Source organism: Schistocerca cancellata, chromosome 3 (assembly GCF_023864275.1).
Source record: "Schistocerca cancellata isolate TAMUIC-IGC-003103 chromosome 3, iqSchCanc2.1, whole genome shotgun sequence".
Classification (NCBI taxonomy): domain Eukaryota; kingdom Metazoa; phylum Arthropoda; class Insecta; order Orthoptera; family Acrididae; genus Schistocerca; species Schistocerca cancellata.
In genome coordinates this window covers 211,315,791-211,338,310 of record NC_064628.1, presented here as the reverse complement: position 1 = coordinate 211,338,310, position 22,520 = coordinate 211,315,791, and the positions used below count along the sequence as shown (strand labels likewise).

Sequence of the window (22,520 nt, the reverse complement as noted above, 5' to 3'; positions counted from 1 at the left end):
AAGAATCTGCTCCTCTCAGTGTCATCACCAAGCAGAAATGCTAGCATATATTGCTCTACAGTGAATCATATCTAAATGAGCAAAAAAAGGAACAGTAAGAATATTTTTTACATCAGATAAGGAAATAGCTTGCACAGGCCATCTTATAAATACTGAAGTTACTATACTCCCATCTGTATATTAACTCTTTGCACGTTATCAGCAAGTTACGTCACTTTTATACGAGAACATAACAGTTATTCTTCAATATTTATTTAAATAAGGTCTTGCGGTAGTGTTCTCTCTTATCGCGCACGGGGTCCCGGGTTAGATTCCCGGCGGGGTCAGGGATTTTTCCTGCCTCAAGATGACAGGGTGTTGTGTAGTCTTCATCATCATTCATCCTTATTACAGTCGGAGGAAGGCAATGGCAAACCACCTCCACTAGGACCTTGCCTAGTACAATGGTGCGGGTCTCCTGCATCGTCCCCAACGCTCCTCTGAGTATGGGACAACATCATCATCATCATGATGAAATATTTAGCACTAACTGAATAGCAGCTGAATAGTAGGAGTTATTGTTCTTAAAAATAGCAGTTTTTTGGCTAACAAATTACAATACTAAATTACTGCCTTACTGAAAGCTTGCACAGTTCAGTTGCTGCCCTCCAGTATAACTCCTATTTGTGCAGTTATGGTGCTGGTACAGGTAATGTTCATTCACCTTCTATAATTTTGTATTTATCGTTTGTGTGAGAAAGACTGTAAATACACTGCAATTTCCATGTTGTGTATGACAAAGCTGTAGCAAAAAATAGAATCATATTCTTAAGTGAAAATACTTTCAACCATTACTTTGTATACTGACTACAGTTTAGTAATTATAATGTGAAAATTTGGTGTAATTTCACTATCATTTTTTATTCCCTATTTAAAAACTGAGGCATCAAAAATCAAGATCCACATAGCAACTTTTATACAAAATATTTATTTAATGCCATCAAGAACATAAAACTCAATGGATTAACACAAATTTTACTATATGTACTGTGCAGGTCTCGTAGCCACTACTCCCCACAGAAAATTCACACATGAAAGAGGGATGCGGGAAATATTGCATATGTATCATACAATTTGTAAAAAAAAAAAAAAAAAAGTAGAATTGTTTATCTGAAATGACTGATGTTTCAGTGATTGATTGCAACAGCTTACACTCAATGGATATATTGTAGTAGACAAGATTTAATAGCTTTCGTCGCAAAGCCTTATGTGAAGAATAAATCTTGCACATTGTTTTCCCTGTTTAACTTGTAGGCTGCTGAGTTCGTAAGTACTATTCATCCACATTGCAAATAAATGTTTTTTTTTTTGTTAAATGTGCAATATGACTACTGAAAAAAAGTAGTTATTTAGTAATGAAGTTTTCAGTCATCCACTCTGCAGAAATTTATTATTTTAGTACCACAAAGTTCATTATTTTAATGAATATCAACCTTGATCCCCAAAGTATTCTTAGCGTTAAATGGACACATTACTGGGTCTATATCAAACATCAACGTCTCAGTACCATTCATATCTCTTAGTACTGGGAACTTTCAAATGACGCTTGCATAATGTTTAGCGCTTTGTCTGTGTAATGGCTACAATTTTTTATTGGCTACTTGTTGCAAAAATTTAATTTGCTATTGTGATGCCTGTAATATTAACTGCACACAATGTACAATAACTTAAAGGAATTTAGGAAAATCAGTCAGGAAGTCCTGTTACATAGCGTTTTAAACTATCTGAACTTGCTGCTTTCTTCTTCATTCGTGCTATAGGTATCTTCATAGTTCTTTTTTCTGGCCTGAATTTCGGGCCAAGTTTTGGAAATTCATCTAATTTGGAATGACCTCCATGTCCATCATACGTTACTTCACTATCATAATTTATACTTCCTACTACATCAGCTGTACTTTCACTTCTAGGTTTTTTAAAAATACTGAATTTATTACACACTGGAATGGTTCTGAACTTAATTCCTCTCAGTGGAGTCAAATCTGTAGCAGTTTCTTCACAGTTAAATTTCAATTTCAGAGTCTTTTTTTGTGGCTCCTCCTCCTGATTTTGCAGCTGGAACAAGAAGTTAGTTATTTATTTTTTTACATTTCATGATGCCCTACAAATAGTAGAAACATTGATATAGTAAGCAATTAATTTTTTGACACTATGAAAGAAATACACACAACATTAGTGTTACATTCTACAACACTTATTATTTTACAAAGAGGCTTTTGGCTGCTACTGTATTAATCTTTGTACCTGATGATGATGTGTGGCTGTGAAACTTTGCAGGATCAAAGTTTTTAAACTAGTGCACTATAGAGTAACTCAGTGAAAACATTACGTATAATTACTGAATTAATATGCGACACAAACAATGAACTAAATAACAAATTACAACAATTGTGTTTAGAAGAAAATAAACTCAACAATAAATTTTGATGATGTGTTCCATGGGAGTGGCTGAACAAAATAATCTTGTTACACGTAGGTAACGTATACAAATGAGAATAAGCAAGCAAGTGAAATAGCTGTGATTAGACAAAGCAAAAATTTTTTAACAGTGCACATGGAACTATAGTAAATGGTATAAAGGAAAAAAATGGGGCATTGAATATGTGGTAAATTTACATGATCTGGATGGTGTTATGAGTAGTAACTGCAGTTAGAAGTAGCAAGTACAGAAAATGTGGCTGATCATTCAGTACTAAGCTTGAGGAAATTGACATATGTTTATTAATTTCCATTATTTCAAGGCAGTTCAACTTCCTCCCTTTATTGATGATGTGTTGTAGGACTTCATGCATCCTGTAACTATGACCTATTTTAAGTATGTGATCTGCAAGAGCAGAGCCCCCTTTCTTATGTTTCCAGTTTCTATGGCGTTCCTTCAAGCAGCATAAATAGAACCATACTCTTCAGTGCAACATACTTTCAACTATTACTGTGTATACTGACTGTAGTTTAGTAATTATAATGTGAAAATTTGGTGTAATTTTACTATCATTTTTTATTCTCTATTTAAAAACTAAGGCACCAAAAATCAAGATCCCATGAAGCAAATTTTATACAATTAATATTCATTTTATTCCATTAAGAACATAAAAAACTGAATGGATTAATACAAACTTCCCTATATGTGTTGAACAGGTATCGTAGCCACTATCTCCCATAGAATATCCACACACGAAAATGGGATGCGGGAAATATTGCATACATATCATACACTTTATGAAAATGTAGAACTGTTTATCTGTAATGGCTGATGTTTCAGTGATTGATTGCAACAGCTTACACACAGTGGATATATTGTAGTAGACAAGATTTAATAGCTTTCATCATAAAGCTTCATGTGAAGAATAAATCTTGCACGTTGTTCTCCTCGTTTAATTTGTGGGCTGCTGAGGCTGTAAGTACTATTCATCCACATTGCAAATAAATGTTTTTTTTATTAAATGTGCAATATGAATACTGAAAATAGTAGTGATTTAGTAATGAAGTTTTCAGTCATCCACTCTGCAGAAATTTATTATTTTAGTACAACAAAGTTCATTATTTTAATGAATTTACATAGTTTATTGTCAAATAACAATCTTGATCCCAAAAGTATTCTTATTGTTAAGTGGACACATTACTGAATCAATATCTAATGCCAGAGTCTCAACACCACTCATATCTCTTAGTACTGGCAACTTTCAGGCAGCACTTGCATGTGGTTTAGTGCTTTGTCTGTGCTTCAACTTTTTATCAGTTACTTGCTGCAAAATTTTAAGTTACTTTTGTGATGCTGTAATATTAACTGCACACAATGGAAAATAAATTAAAGGAATTTAGGAAAATCACTCAGGAAGTTCTGTTACATAGCACTTTAAACTGTCTAAACTTCCCAATTTCTTCTTGATTCGCGCTACAAGTGTTTTTGCTGTCTTTTTTTTCAGTAGGGAAGGGTAAAATGGCCAGGATGATTGCAAAGTCTTTAAGGTGGAGAGGGGCACTGAAACTCATGGGAGTATCTCTTTTTTACCCTAAGATCAGGGACCAGTGATTGAACATTGAATTAAATTAAGCATAACGAGAAGCTCAGACAGGCAGGTACTAGAGATGTTAAAATATCACAATATTCTCATTATTTTTTTTTTTTGAAACTGAGCGCAAAATAGATGTACTAAGCTTGTATGAAAATTGTGGGATTCACCAGAACATCATCTGTGAAAGCACAGTGATGTGCAGCAATATCCCGTGGTGACGAACGCACAGACAATCTTCTTTACTCTTTGATTTATATCACTATTCTTTTTATTGACTTACATTTTTCAGTTAATGGTGTTTTTGAGCTTAAAATAAAAAGTTATTGCCTAACTACTTTGTTGAATCTTGTTAGTGGGCAGAGAGAAGCTGTAATTGGCTAAAGTGGTGACCAATCGAGCGAGGTGGTGCAGTGGTTAGCACATTGGACTTTCATTCGGGAGGATGATGGGTCAAATCTGTGTCTGGCCTCCTGATTTAGGTTTCACATGATTTCCCTAAATTGCTTCACGTAAATGCCGGGATGGTTTCTTTGAAAGGGCATGGCCGACTTCCTTCCCCATCCCTCCCTAATCCAATGAGACCAATGACCTCCGGTTTGGTTTCCTCCCACAAATTAACCAACCAACCACGTATACTGAATTATGTCATCGACAAACAAATACACAAAATGTTCAAATGTGTATGAATTTATAAGGGACCAAACTGCTCAGGTCATTGGTCCCTAGACTTGCACACTACTTAAACTAACTTATGCTAAGAGCAACACACACACTCATGCCCGAGGGAAGACTTGAACCTCTAGCATTTGGGACCACGAATTCCACAACATGGCACCTCAAATCACGCGCTACAATTACAGCACTGTTCAGTATCATCTACTGCAGAATTGGCGCGTCCACATGACACACATAGTAAACCAGGAAAACATTGCATTGAACTTTTCCATTGCATCATTCAGCGGATAACAGTAGCAATATGAAAATACACCCACTGCAGTTCATTCTGATACACCTGAATTATGGCTTGCAATACTTGATCCGACTTTCCAGTACCACGACACTGTAAACAAAGATATCAAATTTATGATTGCCATTAGTGCGCTTGACAATAAAACAGTAACCATCGCACTCCTACTGCTTGCCACTCAAGAATTGAAACCAGACCATTCACGCTTTTCACAGACCACAACCTGATTACTTTCACTTTCAGAAGGAACAAAGATGAATGCTTACTATGACAATTTAGACAACTTCAACACATCACCCAATTCATGACAGCATATAAAAGGAGCTGAGAACGCCATGGCAGATTTCTTGTCTCAGTTGGAACCAATCTCTCAGGCTACTGACTACTGTGCAACAGAAAAACCAACAATTTCCCGAATTCTGTTGCGATAGTACATCCAGGTTATATCTGCGGCAAATACAACCTGCTGCTGGAAATTTCCAAGTTTGGTGCAACTTATCACAATGAAAACCAAGACCTTTTGTACCTGAGAAATTGCGATGGCAGTTGTTTGACAGCATCCACGGGATGGCTCACCTGGGAATAAACACTTGCGTCAAACTGATGATGGACAGATTCATGCGACCCAATATAAATAACAACTGCTGTAGTTGGACAAAAATGTACTTAGGTTGTCGGAGGGCCAAGGTTGGATGACACATGCATAAAGCTGTAGGAGAGTTCCCACTTACGATGCAACGTTTCACAAATTTGCACCTGGACATTGTGGACTTCTGTTGCCATCTGGACAAAGCTGTAGGAGAGTTCCCACTTACGATGCAATGTTTCACAAATGTACACCTGGACACTGTGGACTACTGTTACCTCCTCACTCCAGTAGTCTGCTTCCCCAGATGGGTTGAGGTGATTTCATTATCTGACATTTCCCCCAGAAACGGTGGCACAGGTATTTCTTTCATCATGGATCGCACATTTTGGCTGTTCTTTACATGTCACCACAAACCAGGGGAGTCAATTCGAATTGAAGCTGTTCTCGGAACTGACCAACCCCTGCGGTTTCCAACACCATCATACCACGGCGTACCACCCAACACACAATGTAATGGTGGAACACTGGCATAGGACATTAAAAGCTGCATTAATATTCCATGTGCAATCTTGGTTTTCAGCTTTGCCACCAGTCTTGTTGGGCTTTTGTACAGCATTAAAAGCAGATTTAGGAGCATTCACTGCAGAACTGGTTTACAGTGAACCCATATGACTGCCCATAGAATTCTTCGCTGATCAAATCGGATCATGATGACAGACTGAACTGCAAAGGTGAGCGAGAATATGGCCAGACTTCACCCATCTGCTGCTTGAGACATGAGGCGGTAACTATGTCACCACTGCAGCCCCCTTATTCTGTGCCCTACAGAGTGCTCTCCTGGGACAAACATACCATGCATGTAGATCAAAATGGGAAGAGCCAAGTGATATCATCAGAACGGGTCAAACCTGCACATCAGTTATAGACCGAAGAAGATGTACACGCCAAACATAAAGTGTCACCTTCCACACTACTGGACACGGACGACACCTTCTCAATGCCACGAGAGGAAATGGTACAGTCACTGCCAGCATTGGAGGCTGAAGAAGTTCAGGCACCGCCTTCAGTACACACAGAAGCTGGGTGTTGGGTGAAATATAAATACCCCTACATTCCAGAAGCACTGATCTACCAGATGGTGGGCAGATGGTTGGGGGAGGGGGAGGGGGGGGCAATTGCCAAGAACATCTGCGAATGCACCGTGAAGTGCAGCATTACTCTGCAGTGTCAACTGCATGGACAGTCTTCTCTACTCTTCCATTTTTATTAATATTCTTTTTATTGAGTTACATTTTTCAGTTCATGGTGTCCGAGCTTAAAATGAAAAGTTATTGCCTAACTACTTTGCTGAATCTCTTTGTGGACAGAGGTAAGCTGTAGTTGGCTAAATCATAGATATGGAAAATGTAAATGTAGGTAGATATAAGCTTTCAGCACATGTAAGTAGAGACACTATGGAGAGGCGAGTAGCTGCCGTTTATATTAAAAGTTATCATAGTGTGAAAAATTTAGAAACTAAAAATAAAAAATATGTAGAGTGAAATATAGAAGCATGTGCCTGTGAGCTTAAACCCTAAATAGGCCTAATGGTATTTTTACAGCTGTAGCTGTGTATAGGTCCCCATTACGAAATTTGCAGCTATTTCTATTCTTTGTTGTGCTATCTGTCAGACAGAGGAAAGTAAATTATTGTTTGTGGGGATTTCAGTGTGCATTTTCTGATAGGGGCTGATAGAACGCATGACTTAGAAGTACTACTTGGCTCTTTCAATTTGACTGGACGAGATGACGCAGTGATTAACACACTGGACTCGAATTTGGGAGGACAATGGTTCAATATCACATCCAGCCATGCAGATACAGGTGTTCTGCTATTTCCCAAAATCGCTTCAGGCAAAAGTCGGGACAGTTCCTTTGAAAGGGCATGGTCAATTATCTTCTGCATCCTTGCACAATCTGAGGTTGTGCTCCGATTCTAATGACCTCGATGTTGATGGGGTGTTAATCCAAATCTTCCTTCCCTTCCTTCTTTCAACTTGACATCAGTTATTGACTTTTCTGCTCAGGTAGTATAGGAAAGCAGCACACTGATTGACATTGTTCTCATAAATTTAATCAATTAAAAACCTTTCCTCTAAAGAATGGTTTTTCTGATCATGATGCGTTAGATTGGGATGAGGTGTACAGGGAACATAATGCTAATTTAAAATTTAACCTATGTCATGATACCTTTGTGAGTATATTTGAAAACAGTTTCCCTAAGAAAACAGTGAAATATAATTGTAAGAAATGATCTAAAAAGATATGGCTTACTAAAGGGATAAAAATATCTTGTAAACAGAAAAAGGAAATATATCTTATAGCTAGAAGGGGTAATGATTCAGAAGCAGTCAAACATTATAAAAACTATTACATGGTATTAGGAAAAGTTATTAAAAAGAAGTATGTGCATTATATCTGAGATTAGCACCTCTGATAGTAAAATTAAAACAATCTGGAATATTGTTAAAAGAGAAACAGGGCAGTTAAGAGCACGGCAAAACTTTATTTCTATCAAACTCAATGAAAAAATCTAACAATGGAAAATCCAAGATGGAATGTCACAATATTATGAGAAGGAAAGTCACTACTCACCATATAGTGGAGATACTGAGTCGCAGACAGGGACAACAAAAAGACTCTCACAATTATAGCTTTCGGTCATTAAGGCCTTGTCAACAATAGATTCATATATGTGCATACGAGTGCGCACGTTGTCCCTATCTGCAACTCAGTATCTCTGCTATATGGTGAGTAGTGACTTTCCTTTTGGGGGTAAGGAGGACACTGGGGTGGGGATGCGGAAGGATAGTATGGTGGGGGAAGCAGACAGTGAAGTGCAGCAGGTTAGTCAGAGGGCACGAGAGAGGTGGGGAGGGGTGGCGGGGTAGCGAAAAGGAGAGAAATAATAATTTAAAAAAAAAATAAAAAAATAAAAATAAAAAAATATGGGTGTGGTGGTGGAATGACTGACGTCAATGTAATGCTGGAATGGGAACAGGGAAGGGGCTGGATGGGCGAGGACAGTGACTAACGAAGGTGAGCGTCTGGAAAGATAAGGCACAGGAGATTTGTTTTTGTAAAAGGTTGCCACTACCTCCCAAAGTCCCACCGTCCGGCCACAGAGGAGCATTCCCCTCGTAACCCAATAACACCCAGGACTGGAGCAACTGAATAACATTCTCTGCCAGAATTTCAATTACCTCTCGTCATGCCCTGGAATGAGAAATGTTCTGCCCACTATCCTTCTCACCTCTCCCACAGTGGTACTTCTCCGTCCACCGTACCTACACAATATACTTCTCTATCCTTACACAACCCTGCTCCCAATCCCTTACCTCATGGCTCATACCCCTGTATTAGACCTAGATGCAAGACCTGTCCCATACATCCTCCCACTACTACATACTCCAGTCCAGTCACTAACATCACCTATCCCACAAAGACAGGGCTGTAAAACCAGTCATGTGGTCTACAAGCTAAGCTGCAACCAGTGCTGCATTCTATGTAGGCATGACAACCAACAATGTGTGTGTCTGCATGAATGGCCACTGACCAACTGTGGAAAAAAAAAGACCACCCTGTTGCTGAACACGCTGCCAAACACGATATCTTTAATTTCAGTGACTGCTTCACAGCCTGTGCCATATGGATCCCTCCCACCAACACCAGCTTTTTTGAATTGCAGAGGTGGGAACTTTCCCTGCAATACATCCTACATTCCTGTAACCCTCCTGGCCTCAACCTTCATTAGTCACTGTCCTCACCCATCCAGCCCCTTCCCCGTTCCCATTCCAGCACTACACTGCCGTCATTCCACCAACACACCCAGTTTTTTCCTCTCCTTTTCCGCTACTTGTCCCCCTCCCCTCCCCACCTTTGCTGTGCCCTCAGCCTAATCTGCTGCAGTTCACTGTCTGCCACCCCCACTGTACAATCCCTCCCCTCCCTGCCCCAGCCTCTTCCTTATACCCATCCAATTGCCACTCCTATCATGCACTGGTGCTGCGGCTCGCAGAGTGGTTTCAGTTGCCTGTGTGTGTGTGTGTGTGTGTGTGTGTGTGTGTGTGTGTGTGTGTGTGTGTGGGCGTGCGCATATATGAGTCTATTGTTGACGAAGGCCTTAATTGGCTGAAAGTTATAGTTGTGAGAGTCTTTTTGTTGTGCCTATCTGCGACTCAGCATCTCCTCTATATGGCGAGTAGCAACTTCCCTTCTCATAATATTAACTCAATGAAAAGTTTGTTAACAGAAAGTCAGACTTAGAAAATATTTTTAATAATCATTTTTTAAGTGTTATAGGAAAATAGGATACAGCTATTCATGGAAGAGACAATACCTATGCATTTTGATAAAACTGAAATTCAAGCCACCTCTCATCCTGAAAATAAGTAAATAATAAATTCACTCAAAAGTAAAAGCTCACACAGAATTGATCGCATTTCCATCACAGAACTAAAAGCTTGTTGTCAAAAGGTAAGTAGGATTCTACACCACACATGTAATAGCTCACTGAAACAGGGAATTTTTCTGGATAGACTGAAATATGCTATGGTTAAACAATTGCATAAGAAAGGGGTATAGGTCTGATGCTAAGTACCGTCCAATCTCACTTCTGACGGTTTTATCTGAAATTCTTGAAAAAGTAATGTATTCAAGAGCAGCTTCACGTATTTGTAAAAATTATGTACTAACAAAATGTCAATTTGATTTCCAGAAAGGCTTTTCAACAGAAAATCCTATATATGCATCCACTGATCAAATATTAAATGCTCTGAATAACTGGACATCACCTACTCGGATTTTTTGTGATCTCTCAAAGGCTTTTGACTGTGTGAATCATGAAATTCTTCTAGATAAGCTTACGTATTGTGGTATGACTGGGACAGTGCACAAATGGTTTAATTCGTATTCAACTGGACGAATGCCGAAAATTGAAATTAACATGACAGATAGTCTGTGAAAATCAGCAGAGACCTCTTAACTGGGGAGGCATCAAGAATGGAGTCCCACACTATTCAGTCTTGGGTCCCTTATTGTTCTTAATATATATTAATGACTTACCTCTCTATATTCATGAAGGTGCAAAGCTAGTTCTTTTTGCTGATGGTACAAGAACACTAATCACGTCCAACAAACAAGAATTATGTGATGAAATTGTAAATAATATCTTTCAGAAAATTATTAAGTGGTTCACTGCAAATGGACTCTCACTAAATTTTGAGAAAATACAGTATATACAATTCTGTATAGGAAAAAGGCATAACAACATTGATAAATATAGACTTTGAAGAGAAGTCTGTTGCTAAGGCAGAATATTCAAAATTGCTGGGTGTACACATTGATGAGAAACTGAACTGGAAAAAACACATTGATGATCTGCTGGAACATTTAGGTTCATGTACTTATGCTAACAGGGATATTACAAATTTTGAAGATAAACATATCAGTAAATTAGCCTACAACCTACTATGACACACACACACACACACACACACACACACACAAACAAACAAACAAACAAACAAACAAACAACTGCCAGCTCCAGCATCTTGGGCCAGAATGCATTCAAACCTGAGATGATGTAATTGGCGGTTGTGTGCCTGTGAGGTGTGCTTGCTTGTGCATACGTAAGTGTGTATGTGTGTGTGTGTGTGTGTGTGTGTGTGTGTGTGTGTTACTGACAAAGGCCATAGCCAAACGCCTTTGTTAGTGTATTGCGCCTGACTGCAACTTGACATATCTTCTTTATGGTAAGTAGCAATCTGTCATTTCCTACACTGTTAATAAGAATAATAGCTAGAGCCCAACCAAGATCGCCTTGCAGACATTTATTTAAGGAACGCAGCATATTCACAGTACCTTCACAATATATATATTCACTTATGAGATTTGTCCACAGCTACAACACTAGAAGAAACGATGATCTTCACTATTTTGGGTTAAATCTAACTCTGGCACAGAAAGGGGTGAATTATGCTTCCACAAAAATCTTTGCTCATGTACCAAATAGCTTTAAAAGTATTTCTGAAAGACAACTCCTTCTACTCAATAGATGAATTTTGAGATATGAAGAACTCTTTGGGTCAGTTTTTGGTCAATGGTAAAGGCAGCACTCCCGCTTTGGAAAAGAATGGAGTATATAAAATTATTTGTGATTGTGGCAAATTATATATAGGTCAGTCTGGCAGGGCAATAAGCAACGCCTTGAAGGAACATCATAAAAGTTGGAAACATGGAAAACAGGACTCTAAATTGCAGACCACCTATTTAAAAAAGGTCATACTTACATGGTGCAACATGAAGTCCTACATTATATCCATAAAGGGAGGAAGATGAACTACCTTGAAATGATGTAAATTAATGAACATACACTGGTGTCTAAAATTGAAGCAACAAACGGAAATTTTGCAAGGTTGCTTTTATTTTTCCACAAAACAGCATAAACAGGTAGAATTCAGAACATAAACACCTGTGCAACATGCATAATGGTAGACAAAAATGTTCATTTTTTACAGCTTAACAGATTTGCACCCACATTCCGACAACTGTGCTCAGTACGCGGTGTGACCCCCTCCGGGAACAATACTGGCCAGACAACAATGGGGAATGCTGTGAATGTCACCAGTCTCATGCGGAGGTAATAATGTCCATTCTTACTGCACAGCTGCTCACAGTCTTGGAGAGTGGTTGGTAACTGCTGACATGATGCAAGCCATCTCCATAGTGCATACCAGACATGTTCTATGGGATTCAAATCGGTAGAGCAAGCAGGCCGTGCCATCACACAGTATCTTCTGTTTCCAACAAAACATCAACATAACGTTGAGCATTACTGTCTATCAGTACCAAGTATGGGCCCACAGCACCTCGCAACAACCACAAATGGAGTCCCAAGATCTCATCATGATACCTGACAGCAGTTAAACCTTGTGATTCACCCATACAGTTTCATGAGTAGAAGTTCGAGTGGTAAACATAATCCTTTGTCACACCACGAAGGATTCTCCACAATATCTGTTCTTTCCATAGTGTTTGGGTCCCGAACTCATGTTCCATGATTCCTCCAGATGCAAATCCATCAAAAATCACTCTCCAGACTAAATCGGGACTTGTCTGTGAAACTAACACTGGCCTACTGTTCAACTGCATGTCGATGACTCTAGACATTTCCTTCTGTGAAGACATGTCAGATGTAGACATAAAGGTCTCTGACAATAAAGGTCACTCTGCTAAAACCTTTTGCACACCTTTTGCCTCGATACAACATATCCAGTGGATGCTGCAAGCTCACAAGCCAGTTGCCATGCAATACTAAGGCAGTACTGTCATGCCCTTACAGCCTTCTGAAGTCAGACGTGGTTAGGCCTGTCCTGGTCTTCCAGATACAGTTTCGGTCTCTGTAAACTGAGAAATGATAGAACGATTCACACCAAGCCATCGGGTCACATCAGTTTGTGACTGTTCTGCTTCCATTCTTTCTATGACCCTCTTCCGGAGAGTCTGGTAGGCATTTTCTCTCTGCTGTACTGCACCATCTCTGACTGTACACAACGATTAAGCATTTGGGACTACCTGGCAATCATTACCTAGTTTCATGTGTGCCTTGCCCTGCTGTCATCGTTAGCATGATTGCCCGTTGGCCGGGATGCCATCTTCCATGCAGATCAATATCGTATGGATATATGGCTGACAGTTTGTATGATTAAATCGTGAATTAGACATGGGATGGGAAAATAATGGTTTGTTGCTGTAATTCTGGACACCAGTGTATTTCAATTTCCCCAAGCTTATTAGTGAATGGCCATCACTGCTAGCTGCAGCTACTACTCATAATCTCATTCAGAACATATTGTAAATTACCCCTCCTACTCAAATGCCCCTTTGTTTTTCCTTTACATCATTTACTATAGTTTCATTTGCAATGTAAAAAAAAAATTACTTTGTATAGTCAGTTACTTCACTTATCTGGTTTATCTGATTTGTATATCTCACCTACTTGTAATATTTGACCTATTACAGGTAAGATTAGTGTGTTCGGCCACTCCCTTGGAACATGTCACCAAACTTTATTGCTCAGTTTTTTTCTTTGCAAAACAATTGTTGTAATTTGTCATTATTTAATGTGTCACATATTTTGTCTAAGTTCAATCATTTTACATGACATATCACTGAGATACTCTGTAATGCCGTAGCTTAAAATCTTTGCTCCTACAAAATTTTGTAGCCACACATACTGTATTTTATTTTCTACCTGGTGATGGTGTAATAGCTGAAGACTGATGTAAAATAAGGAGTAATGTAGAAAATTATTCCAGGGTTGTGTGCGTTTTATTCATAATACATAAAATATTCTACCACAGACTGTCGAAACAGGCAGTCAATGCAGTTAATCTTATTTTCATATCATATGTAGACAGGGTGTAACAAAAAGATGTAGCCAAACTTTTAGGAAGCATTCCCCACATATACAGAAAAGAACAGGTTACATGGACATGGTCCGGCAACACTTCATTTCCACTTTAGAGCTCATTTCTTACAACTCTTCAACACATTAACCATCTGTTTTGAAACAAAGCCTCATCTGTGAACAGCATATTTGCACTAACGTTAAGATTGACACACTGTTGAATGAACCATTCACAGAAGTGCTCAACATTACTTATTGCAGCTAATTGTGTTCACACTGACAATGTTGTTGTCAATTGCACAAAGAGGTTCTTCCTCCAGTTGAGGTGTCCTCATCCCTCTAGGCCTCCCCCAGTTGTGAGAAGTCGGTTGTCCCATGCTCCCTAAGATGACAATCAATTGCTTCAAACTTCTTCCTGTAGCAGCACTGTTGTTCTGGAAATCTCTTCCAAGACAAATATTGAGCACTACAGCAATTTATCACCCGCTAATCAGTACAGGAAATGAGTACCCTCCAACTCCGCATTTGAGTGCACTTCGACTGCACTGTGCCAGAAACCAGTTTGTGATGAACACTACACAGTTGATGCTACATACTTGATGGTAATACAGCAGTGTATTTAGTTGTATGCCAACACAAGAAATGAGGTGAGTCGCATGTCAATATTATCTTTGTTCGGCTGGAACAACAAACACTGGTGGTGAGCCTAAGAATTACAACTTACTGTACATTCTAACCAAATGTAATCAAGAGGATATTTTGAACATTTCATGTAATAAAATGTTTAGTGTAATGTTGATATGCTCTATTTCTCTGTGTTCCCATTGATTAATGTGATTATGAAGAGAAGCAAAAATGAGCTCTAACATGGAAATTATGTGTATATGGACCTATATCTTCGTAACACATTTTATTTCTCTGTGTGTGTTGGGAATATTTCTTGAAGATTTGACCACATCTTTTTGTTATACCCTGTATGAAAAAGTTGTACTTTTAAATAAGTGTGCAATGCATAACACAGCTATTGCATTAACTAGTTTGGCTATAATGAACTGATTCTGCAGAATGTTTAAATGGCATCAACCCTTGCTAATTTATTTTCTTAAAACTGTTCACATGCTTCACACTCTCTACTGCTCTGGGTCACTACAACACAGCACAGTTTACAGTTCAAAGGTATATTTCATAATGGTTACTCTGATATGGTGTTAAGCAACAATGAGACGCAGATGTTGCAACTATATGAGGAAATGGATAAACAAACATTAATTATAATAAAAAGGAAGGAGGACATATAAAAAACAATTTATATGTCATTACTGACTATGAATGTAAAAGCATTTGTTACTCATAAACTTGGTTTGCTGGTTGGTTGGGAGGGGATGTTAAGGGACTAAAAAGCAAGGTCCTCAGTCCCTTATTCAAGGGACAGTCCAGCAGGAATTAGACACATCGGACAGAAGTTTCCTTAATATATCTACTCACAGAAAGACAGATGAGCTGGCACTATGACTAAGGTCTGAGAGAAGATAGCAAAAAGCAGATACCATAGGGTGACAAGCTACACTGAGACGTCTAGATGCTAAATAGTCTTGAGGGGGACTGAAACTTTACTTCCTTGAAATAGATCTGTCCTAGTTTGTGCAGCTAACATTAAGCTGATGAATATGGGCCAGCCAAGTCAGGTTTTGACCGAAGAGGATTCCCAAAAACCAGGACTGCACAACAACATCCAAGAGCTGCATACCCAAGTACCGTTATGGGTCAGAAAGAACCATGGCACAATGCAGAAATGCTACTCACATTTTCATGGGAGAAAATGGGAAACCATGGGAAATGGTTGGTCCAACTGGATGCCCTTCAGATGGAGTTTTGGAGATGGTGATCAACCAAGTCTCGAACTGGGTTTATACCAAATCCAAAAGTCATTAATGTACAGCGAGAGTGTAACCACTGGTCCAACAGAGATGACTAGCCCATCAATGGTGATAAGGAAGTGTGTTACACTTAGCAAGTAAACGTGAGTAACACCATTCTCTAGGAACTGTGTGAAGCTGAGAGACTGATTTATCAACTCTGCCATGAAATGATCATTGAGACAAAATGTGCCTAATAAGAATCAGTAGGGATCCCCAAAAGCCTGTCATGGAGTGGGGATGAAGACACTATCCCTCCCTCGTGAAAGGAAAATATCTTTTAGCCAATTATGGTTGAAGACTGTAAGTAAATGGAGTCTGTAAGTGGGATGTTGGCTCATATGATTATGAATAAAACCATGGCCTAGGGCCTTAATGTGTGGCAAATCGAGAAACTGAACTAGTTTCCAGTCAGTTAAAGATGTGTGATACAGAGTTAGGTGCTAAAGGATAGAGGGCTGTCTTCAATTAGTCTTTTATGTCTTCGAAAGGTAGATGGCTATGGAGAGAACACATGCGTTGCCAGGCATTCTGCAAGAACAGGTGCATTGGTGGAAATACCACCATGTCAGAGAAGACCAGAAACAAATGCTGATCTTTGGCAGTCCAGCAGGCTACGGAGCTTCACCAATACCATAGATGAAGAGGCATACATTCCTTCTTATTGTGTTTTGTGTTCAATTAGGCCACGAGCATGAAGCTGCATAAAAGTAATGAGGGTGATCAGTGAAAGATGTCACTTGAGATGTTACAGGGCCACTAAACAGTCCAAAATGTTCCAGCTGCCCAGTGGAGAGGCCCATAGAAAGGGTAATAACAGTTGCAATTGGGCAGTCTCTTTGGTCTATCATAGTACCAGACCCCAGTGGAGGGGCATACAGAAAGAGTAATAACAGTTGCAATGGTACGATTAATCACACCAGAGGCATCTCTGACAAATTCGTCAATTCAGTCTCACAGAGAAGAAAAGGTGACAGTGGTGGTGTAAAATGCCTGCGCATTTGTAAGTTGGGGCTAATGCCCAGAATAAATGCCTGGGCATTTATGCATTTTAAAGATTAACTGATAAGTAGCACTTACAAAAACTTTTAAGTTGATATTTTGTACTGGAAAAGGTGTTTTGTAACACTGCTTCTTCAGTGGTTGGGTAATGAAGTTGAAAAAGCTGCTCGACAGTTAGGGTGAGTTAATACGGGAAATAAATTGGACTGTAAAAATAACTCTTTACATCTTTAATGAGGCCACTTCTTGGGGTATTACATAATAAAAAATACAACAATACTCAAGTTTAAAAGTAATTTTTGAAGTTAAGTATAGTTTATATTAAGTAACTAGCCTATGGGTAGTATTTTGACTTATACTATACTACCACAAAAAAATTTAAAAAGACATTTTCAATCAGTTTCTTGATCTTCATAAGTTGAAGAAGGTACAGGAAATTCTAGCTCTGCCTCAGATTCTCCAGAATCTGATTCCTCAGTGACTACTACGTTCCTTTCCATTTTGTCTGTTCAGCATGGGTTTTTCCTTGGGATCAAGAGGCTTATGTTGTGTTTCTGCTCCACTTATCAACTTCTGGTTACAGGAGAGGTAGGACAGTTCTACAGCTCTTTCATTTTTTACTATGGATCCACCCAAAATGCCCTATACCAGTAAATGTAACTGCTGAGTCCAGAAGTTTTACAACAGCTTCTGCCAAGTTCCTCTTCAACCTCGACACCACAATAGGGTTTACACGGTGATTTTTATCTTTCTGCAGGGGGAGGGGGGCTCACTCCTTCCCTTACAAATTGACTGGACCACATTTCCTTGTTTGTCCCTATAATCAGCTAAGTTCTCTCTAAGCTAAACAACATTTAATCCAGTGTCCTTTGCTGTGCCACAAACAAAGCTTATTGCATCAAGCATCTTGATAGGCATCAGGTGCCAGGTGGGCATTGATTCTTTGTTATTAAATCCTTTCTATGTTAGTGTTCTCATTTTATCTTCACAGTAGTGCAGCCATATGAAAGTAGATAAAGAAAGTAGCAGAACAGAAAACATAGTTTATAGGTGCTAAATATTTACAGTGTGTGTGTGTGTGTGTGTGTGTGTGTGTGTGTGTGTGTGTCTCTGTGTGTGTGTACTTGTTCGTGTTCTCTACCTTGTGAAAGGAATTTTAGTATTTTCCTTTTCTTTTTATTTTCCATAATTTATTTCCATTTTGTTTTGGAAATTTTTTTCTTTCACATGCTGTAAGCTGGTTGGCTTTGCTACAAAAACTTGCTGATCACAGCTAACAAGTTTATTCAATGCACCAACTATAAAAAAGAAAGAGTATATGGAATAAAATTTATGGTATGATCAGCTTATAGAACATCACACACTAAACTCTAAATGTATGAACAAAATTATCAGCAAATCAGGATAGAAGAATTGACAATGGAACAATGAAAGATGCTTTTTTTTTGGGGCAAGGGGGGGGGGGGAGGGGGGCACAAAAATAACTGAGGTCATAAGTGCCCATGCCATTAACTCACAACACTAATATGAAAAAGAACTTAAAAGCGACCACACATTAAGCTCAACTGATGGAAGGAACAACAGCTAAAAACAAGGACTTCCTCCCGGGGAAAGATCCACAGAATACGCCACAAACACAGTGAAGGTCCTGAACTAAAAAATGTGCTACACTATATTGCTATAACAGATAAGAAGTATAACGCAGTCATCAAGAGCCCACATGTCATTCGCTAAAATGGCTGACAACTCAGATGGCATACAGGAACATAACAGGAACATAAGTGGTTAAAATAAGAGCACTCAGTAAGGAAATGGCGAACTGTCAAAGATTAATGATGATCATGTAGTGGTGGTGGTGGTGGGGGGGGGGGGGGGGGGGGATCACCGCGTAACAAATGACTGTGGCTAAAATGACAGTGCCTAATATGCAACCCAGCTCAAATGATCTCCTCGTGGAGAGAGGGCTGAAGGAGATCGTCAAAGCTGCTGGGAGAGGTTTAATTCCCCGGAGCTTGTTCCCATGACGAGAAGACCTGTGGTGATGCTAAAGTGACACCACCTGCCGACAGATGGTAACACAGAGACCGTCTGAAGGAATGGAAGAACTAGCAGTCTAAAGTAGGAGTGTCAGAAGCCTTGTCTCCCATCAGACTGACATGACCAAGAACCCACACACACATCACAGTGGCTCCCTCAACAGGGTGGACTGTGTACAGCATATAGAGGCTGTGAAGGGCGCTGTGAGAATCTGAGCATATGACAAATTAAAAAGCGTGTATCACCAGATGGACTGGGTGGCCTGATGGAGAGTGAAGAGCTCTGATGTAAATATTGAACAGTGTTCCAGAAGCTGATACCAAAAATGGTTAGTGCCAATGACGAAGGCACATCCGAAACCACAGTGAGTCTTAGAGCCAACAGTGTACATGAATGTACTATCGCTAAGTTGCCTGCGAAGGTCAAGAACCATGCAGTGATAGACTGAATCCAGAACACTTTCCTTAGAAAGAAAATGAAGTCCGAGATAAACATGGGCCATGGCACAAAGCCACCCAAAGCACCCATTGGGAACGTGGCATGTAGTGTGAAGTTAAGCTGCTGGACCTATAGCTGAAAGCAAACTCTGGGAGGTAACAGAGAAGTAGGACGTGTCTCATACTGGCAGTCAAGTGAGTCATTGAAAAAGGAGACATAGGATGGGTGACCGGGAATGGCAGATAAATAGCATGTGTATCTGCAGTATAACAGTAGCAGTTTAGCAGGTTCAGCACAGACACTCCCAACTGGACTAGTGTAAAAGGTGCTAGTGGCCAAATGGATTCCATGATGGTGGATTGTATTAAGACAGCGATAAGTTGAACGGACGCGCAGATGAATAAATGAAACACTCATAGTCTCGTTTTGAACAGACAAGGGATCGGTACAAATGGAGGAGTGTGGTCCAATCTGTTCTCCAGGAAGTACTGCTCAGGACACATACGACATTGAGGAACCAAGTACAGCAGGTGGCCAGGTAAGACATGTGGGAGGACTGAGAAAGTTTTCTATCACACATGAGCCCCAGGCCCAATATGTAAAGATGTTGGAAGAAACCCACTGCGCCACCAAAAATTTATACAAAAGGTTTTGTCAGTGGAAAAGCAAAAGCCATTCCACTTGTACAGACGATCGACACATCACTGAGGACACTACTCAAAGAGACAAGTCCATGGGGAACTGCAATACATTGCAAAGTCATCGACGAAAAGGGAGTTGGAGATGCACGGCAGGAGACAAGGCATAACAGGGTTAATGGCTACAGCAAAGAGGCTGACACTCAGGATGGAGCCTTGAGGCACCCTGTTCTCCTAGATAAAGATGTCCGATAAGACCGAACCCAGACATATCTTGAGAACTCTGTCTTTTAAAGATTGGTGAAGGAAATGGGACATGTGGCCTCAGAAGCCCCACATGTATAGAGTATGGAGTACCAGTCTTCTTGTAAGTGTCGTAGGCTTTCTCTCTATTTACAAAACACAGGGCCAAAGTCTGGTATTTCTACAGAGAAACATTCATGACATGATTTGACAAAGTGACTAGGTGCTCAACTGCAGAATGGCACACTCAAAATCCACACTGTGCAGTGGTTAGTAGATTGTGAGATTCGAGCCAACATACCAACTGGCCATGAATCATACATTCCATCACCTTGCAAACACAGCATGTAAGAGAAATGGGTGGTACCTAGAAGGAACGTGTTTGTCTCTATCAGGGTTAGGTATGGCTACGAAAGTGACTTCACGCCAGCACCTGGTAAATGTTCCATCTGCCCAAATTGAGAGAGTACTTGCCTGCAAGAGAAAGATGCTGCAACATCTGAATGTGAACTTTGTCTGGCCCTGGAGTGGAAGATCAGGATGAAGTGAGAATACGATCTCCACTGTGTCAAAAATTAAAGCAACAAACAAAAATTTTGCAAGGTTGTGTTTATTTTGCCACAAAATATCATAAACATGTGATAGTAAAGATGTAAAGAATACAGAACTTAAACAACTGTAACATGCATGACAGTAGACAAAAAAGTTCTGCATTTTTTCCAACTTAACTGATTTAAACCCAGATTCCGACAAACAACTGGTTTGATGTGCTCAGTATGCAGTGTGATCACCTCTGGCAGCGATACAGGCCTAACAACAATGGGGCATGCCGTGAATGATATCATCAATCACATGTTGAGGCAATAATGCCCATTATATTTGCAGAGCTGCTCGAAGTCTTGGACAGTGGTTGGTGGATGCTGATGTTATGCAACCCATCTCCCTAATGCATGCTCTATGGGATTCAAATCAAGAGAGCGAGCAGGCCACGCCATGTGTACAATATCTCCCATTTCCAAGTAAACATCGACCACCTGTGCTCTACGAGGTCGAGCATCACATCTATTAATAAGAAATCTGAGCCCACAGCACATCACAACAATAGCACGTGAGGTCATGGTATCTGACAGCACTTAAATTTTGCCGATTCACTCATACAATTTCATGAAGAGGTATACAAGTTGTCAACATAATCCCTGCCCCTACCATTAGGGATCCTCCTAAATACAGGCCTTCTGTACACCATTTGTCTAGTTACAACACATCCAGTGGATTCTGCGAGCTCACATGCCAGTTGCCATGCAATACTCAGGCAGTACTGTTGTGCCCTTACAGCCAAATGACGGTTCTCTCTTCTGAAGTCACACACAATCTGTCCTGCCCTAGTCTTCAGGATACAGCTTCAGTCTCTATAAAATGTCGCCATGTCCCAGACACAACAGAAAGATTCACATTAAACCACTGGGTGACATTTCTTTGTGATTGTCCTGGTGCCATTTTTCCTGGGCCCTCCACCACAGAGTGTCTGGTTAGCATCTTCTCTGCACCATACTGCACCATCTGTGACTGTGTAAACTGTGATTGTGGATGTGGCGCTACCCGGCAAACACTATCCCGTTTGATAGGTGCCTTGATGTCCTGGTTGGCGTGGTTGTCCAATGACCAGAATGCCACCGTCTGTGCAGAACACAATCGTATGGACATCTGTTGACAGTTTGTATGATTACAGCGTGAATGAGACACAGGACAGGGAAACAGCAGTTTGTTGCTCTAATTTTGGACAACAGTGTAGCTCACTCACAGAGAAGGTGGCATTGTAGCAGTCACGATTCTGAGGGAGGAATGCAGGAAGATAAGGGAAGGAGCTCAAATTCACCCCAAAATAATGACCTAAGGTGTTGGAGGTAGCAATAGGGTCCACAGTGACATCATCTGCTACAGTCCGGCTGGAAATTGGGGATTGGACCTTGATCCCAGAGAGCCAACAGAGGTTGCCTCACATAACAGAAGACGAAGTGAAACTGTTAAAATAACTAGTAAATGAAATTCAGCTATCTGTGCAGTATGGCACAGAGAAGACACCTACCAGACAATCTTTGGTGGAGGGCCATAGGAAAAATGGAAGTAGGACAGTCACAAAGTGATGTGGCCAAATGGCTTAATGTGAATCTTTCTGTTGTGTCACAGACGG

The 22,520-nt window shown here is 40.0% G+C and overlaps 1 protein-coding gene across 1 annotated transcript in view; it reads right to left on the bottom strand.

Annotated features, from left to right (window-relative positions):
• Window positions 1-948: 948 nt before the first annotated feature.
• The window catches only part of LOC126174834 (E3 ubiquitin-protein ligase TRAIP), a 224,806-nt gene continuing 203,234 nt past the window's right edge, over window positions 949-22,520 (bottom strand). Inside the window, exon 8 of the mRNA XM_049921214.1 lies at window positions 949-2,091. Coding sequence (XP_049777171.1) covers window positions 1,726-2,091 — 366 coding nt within the window. The 3' untranslated portion in view covers window positions 949-1,725. The remainder of the gene's footprint in view (window positions 2,092-22,520) is intronic.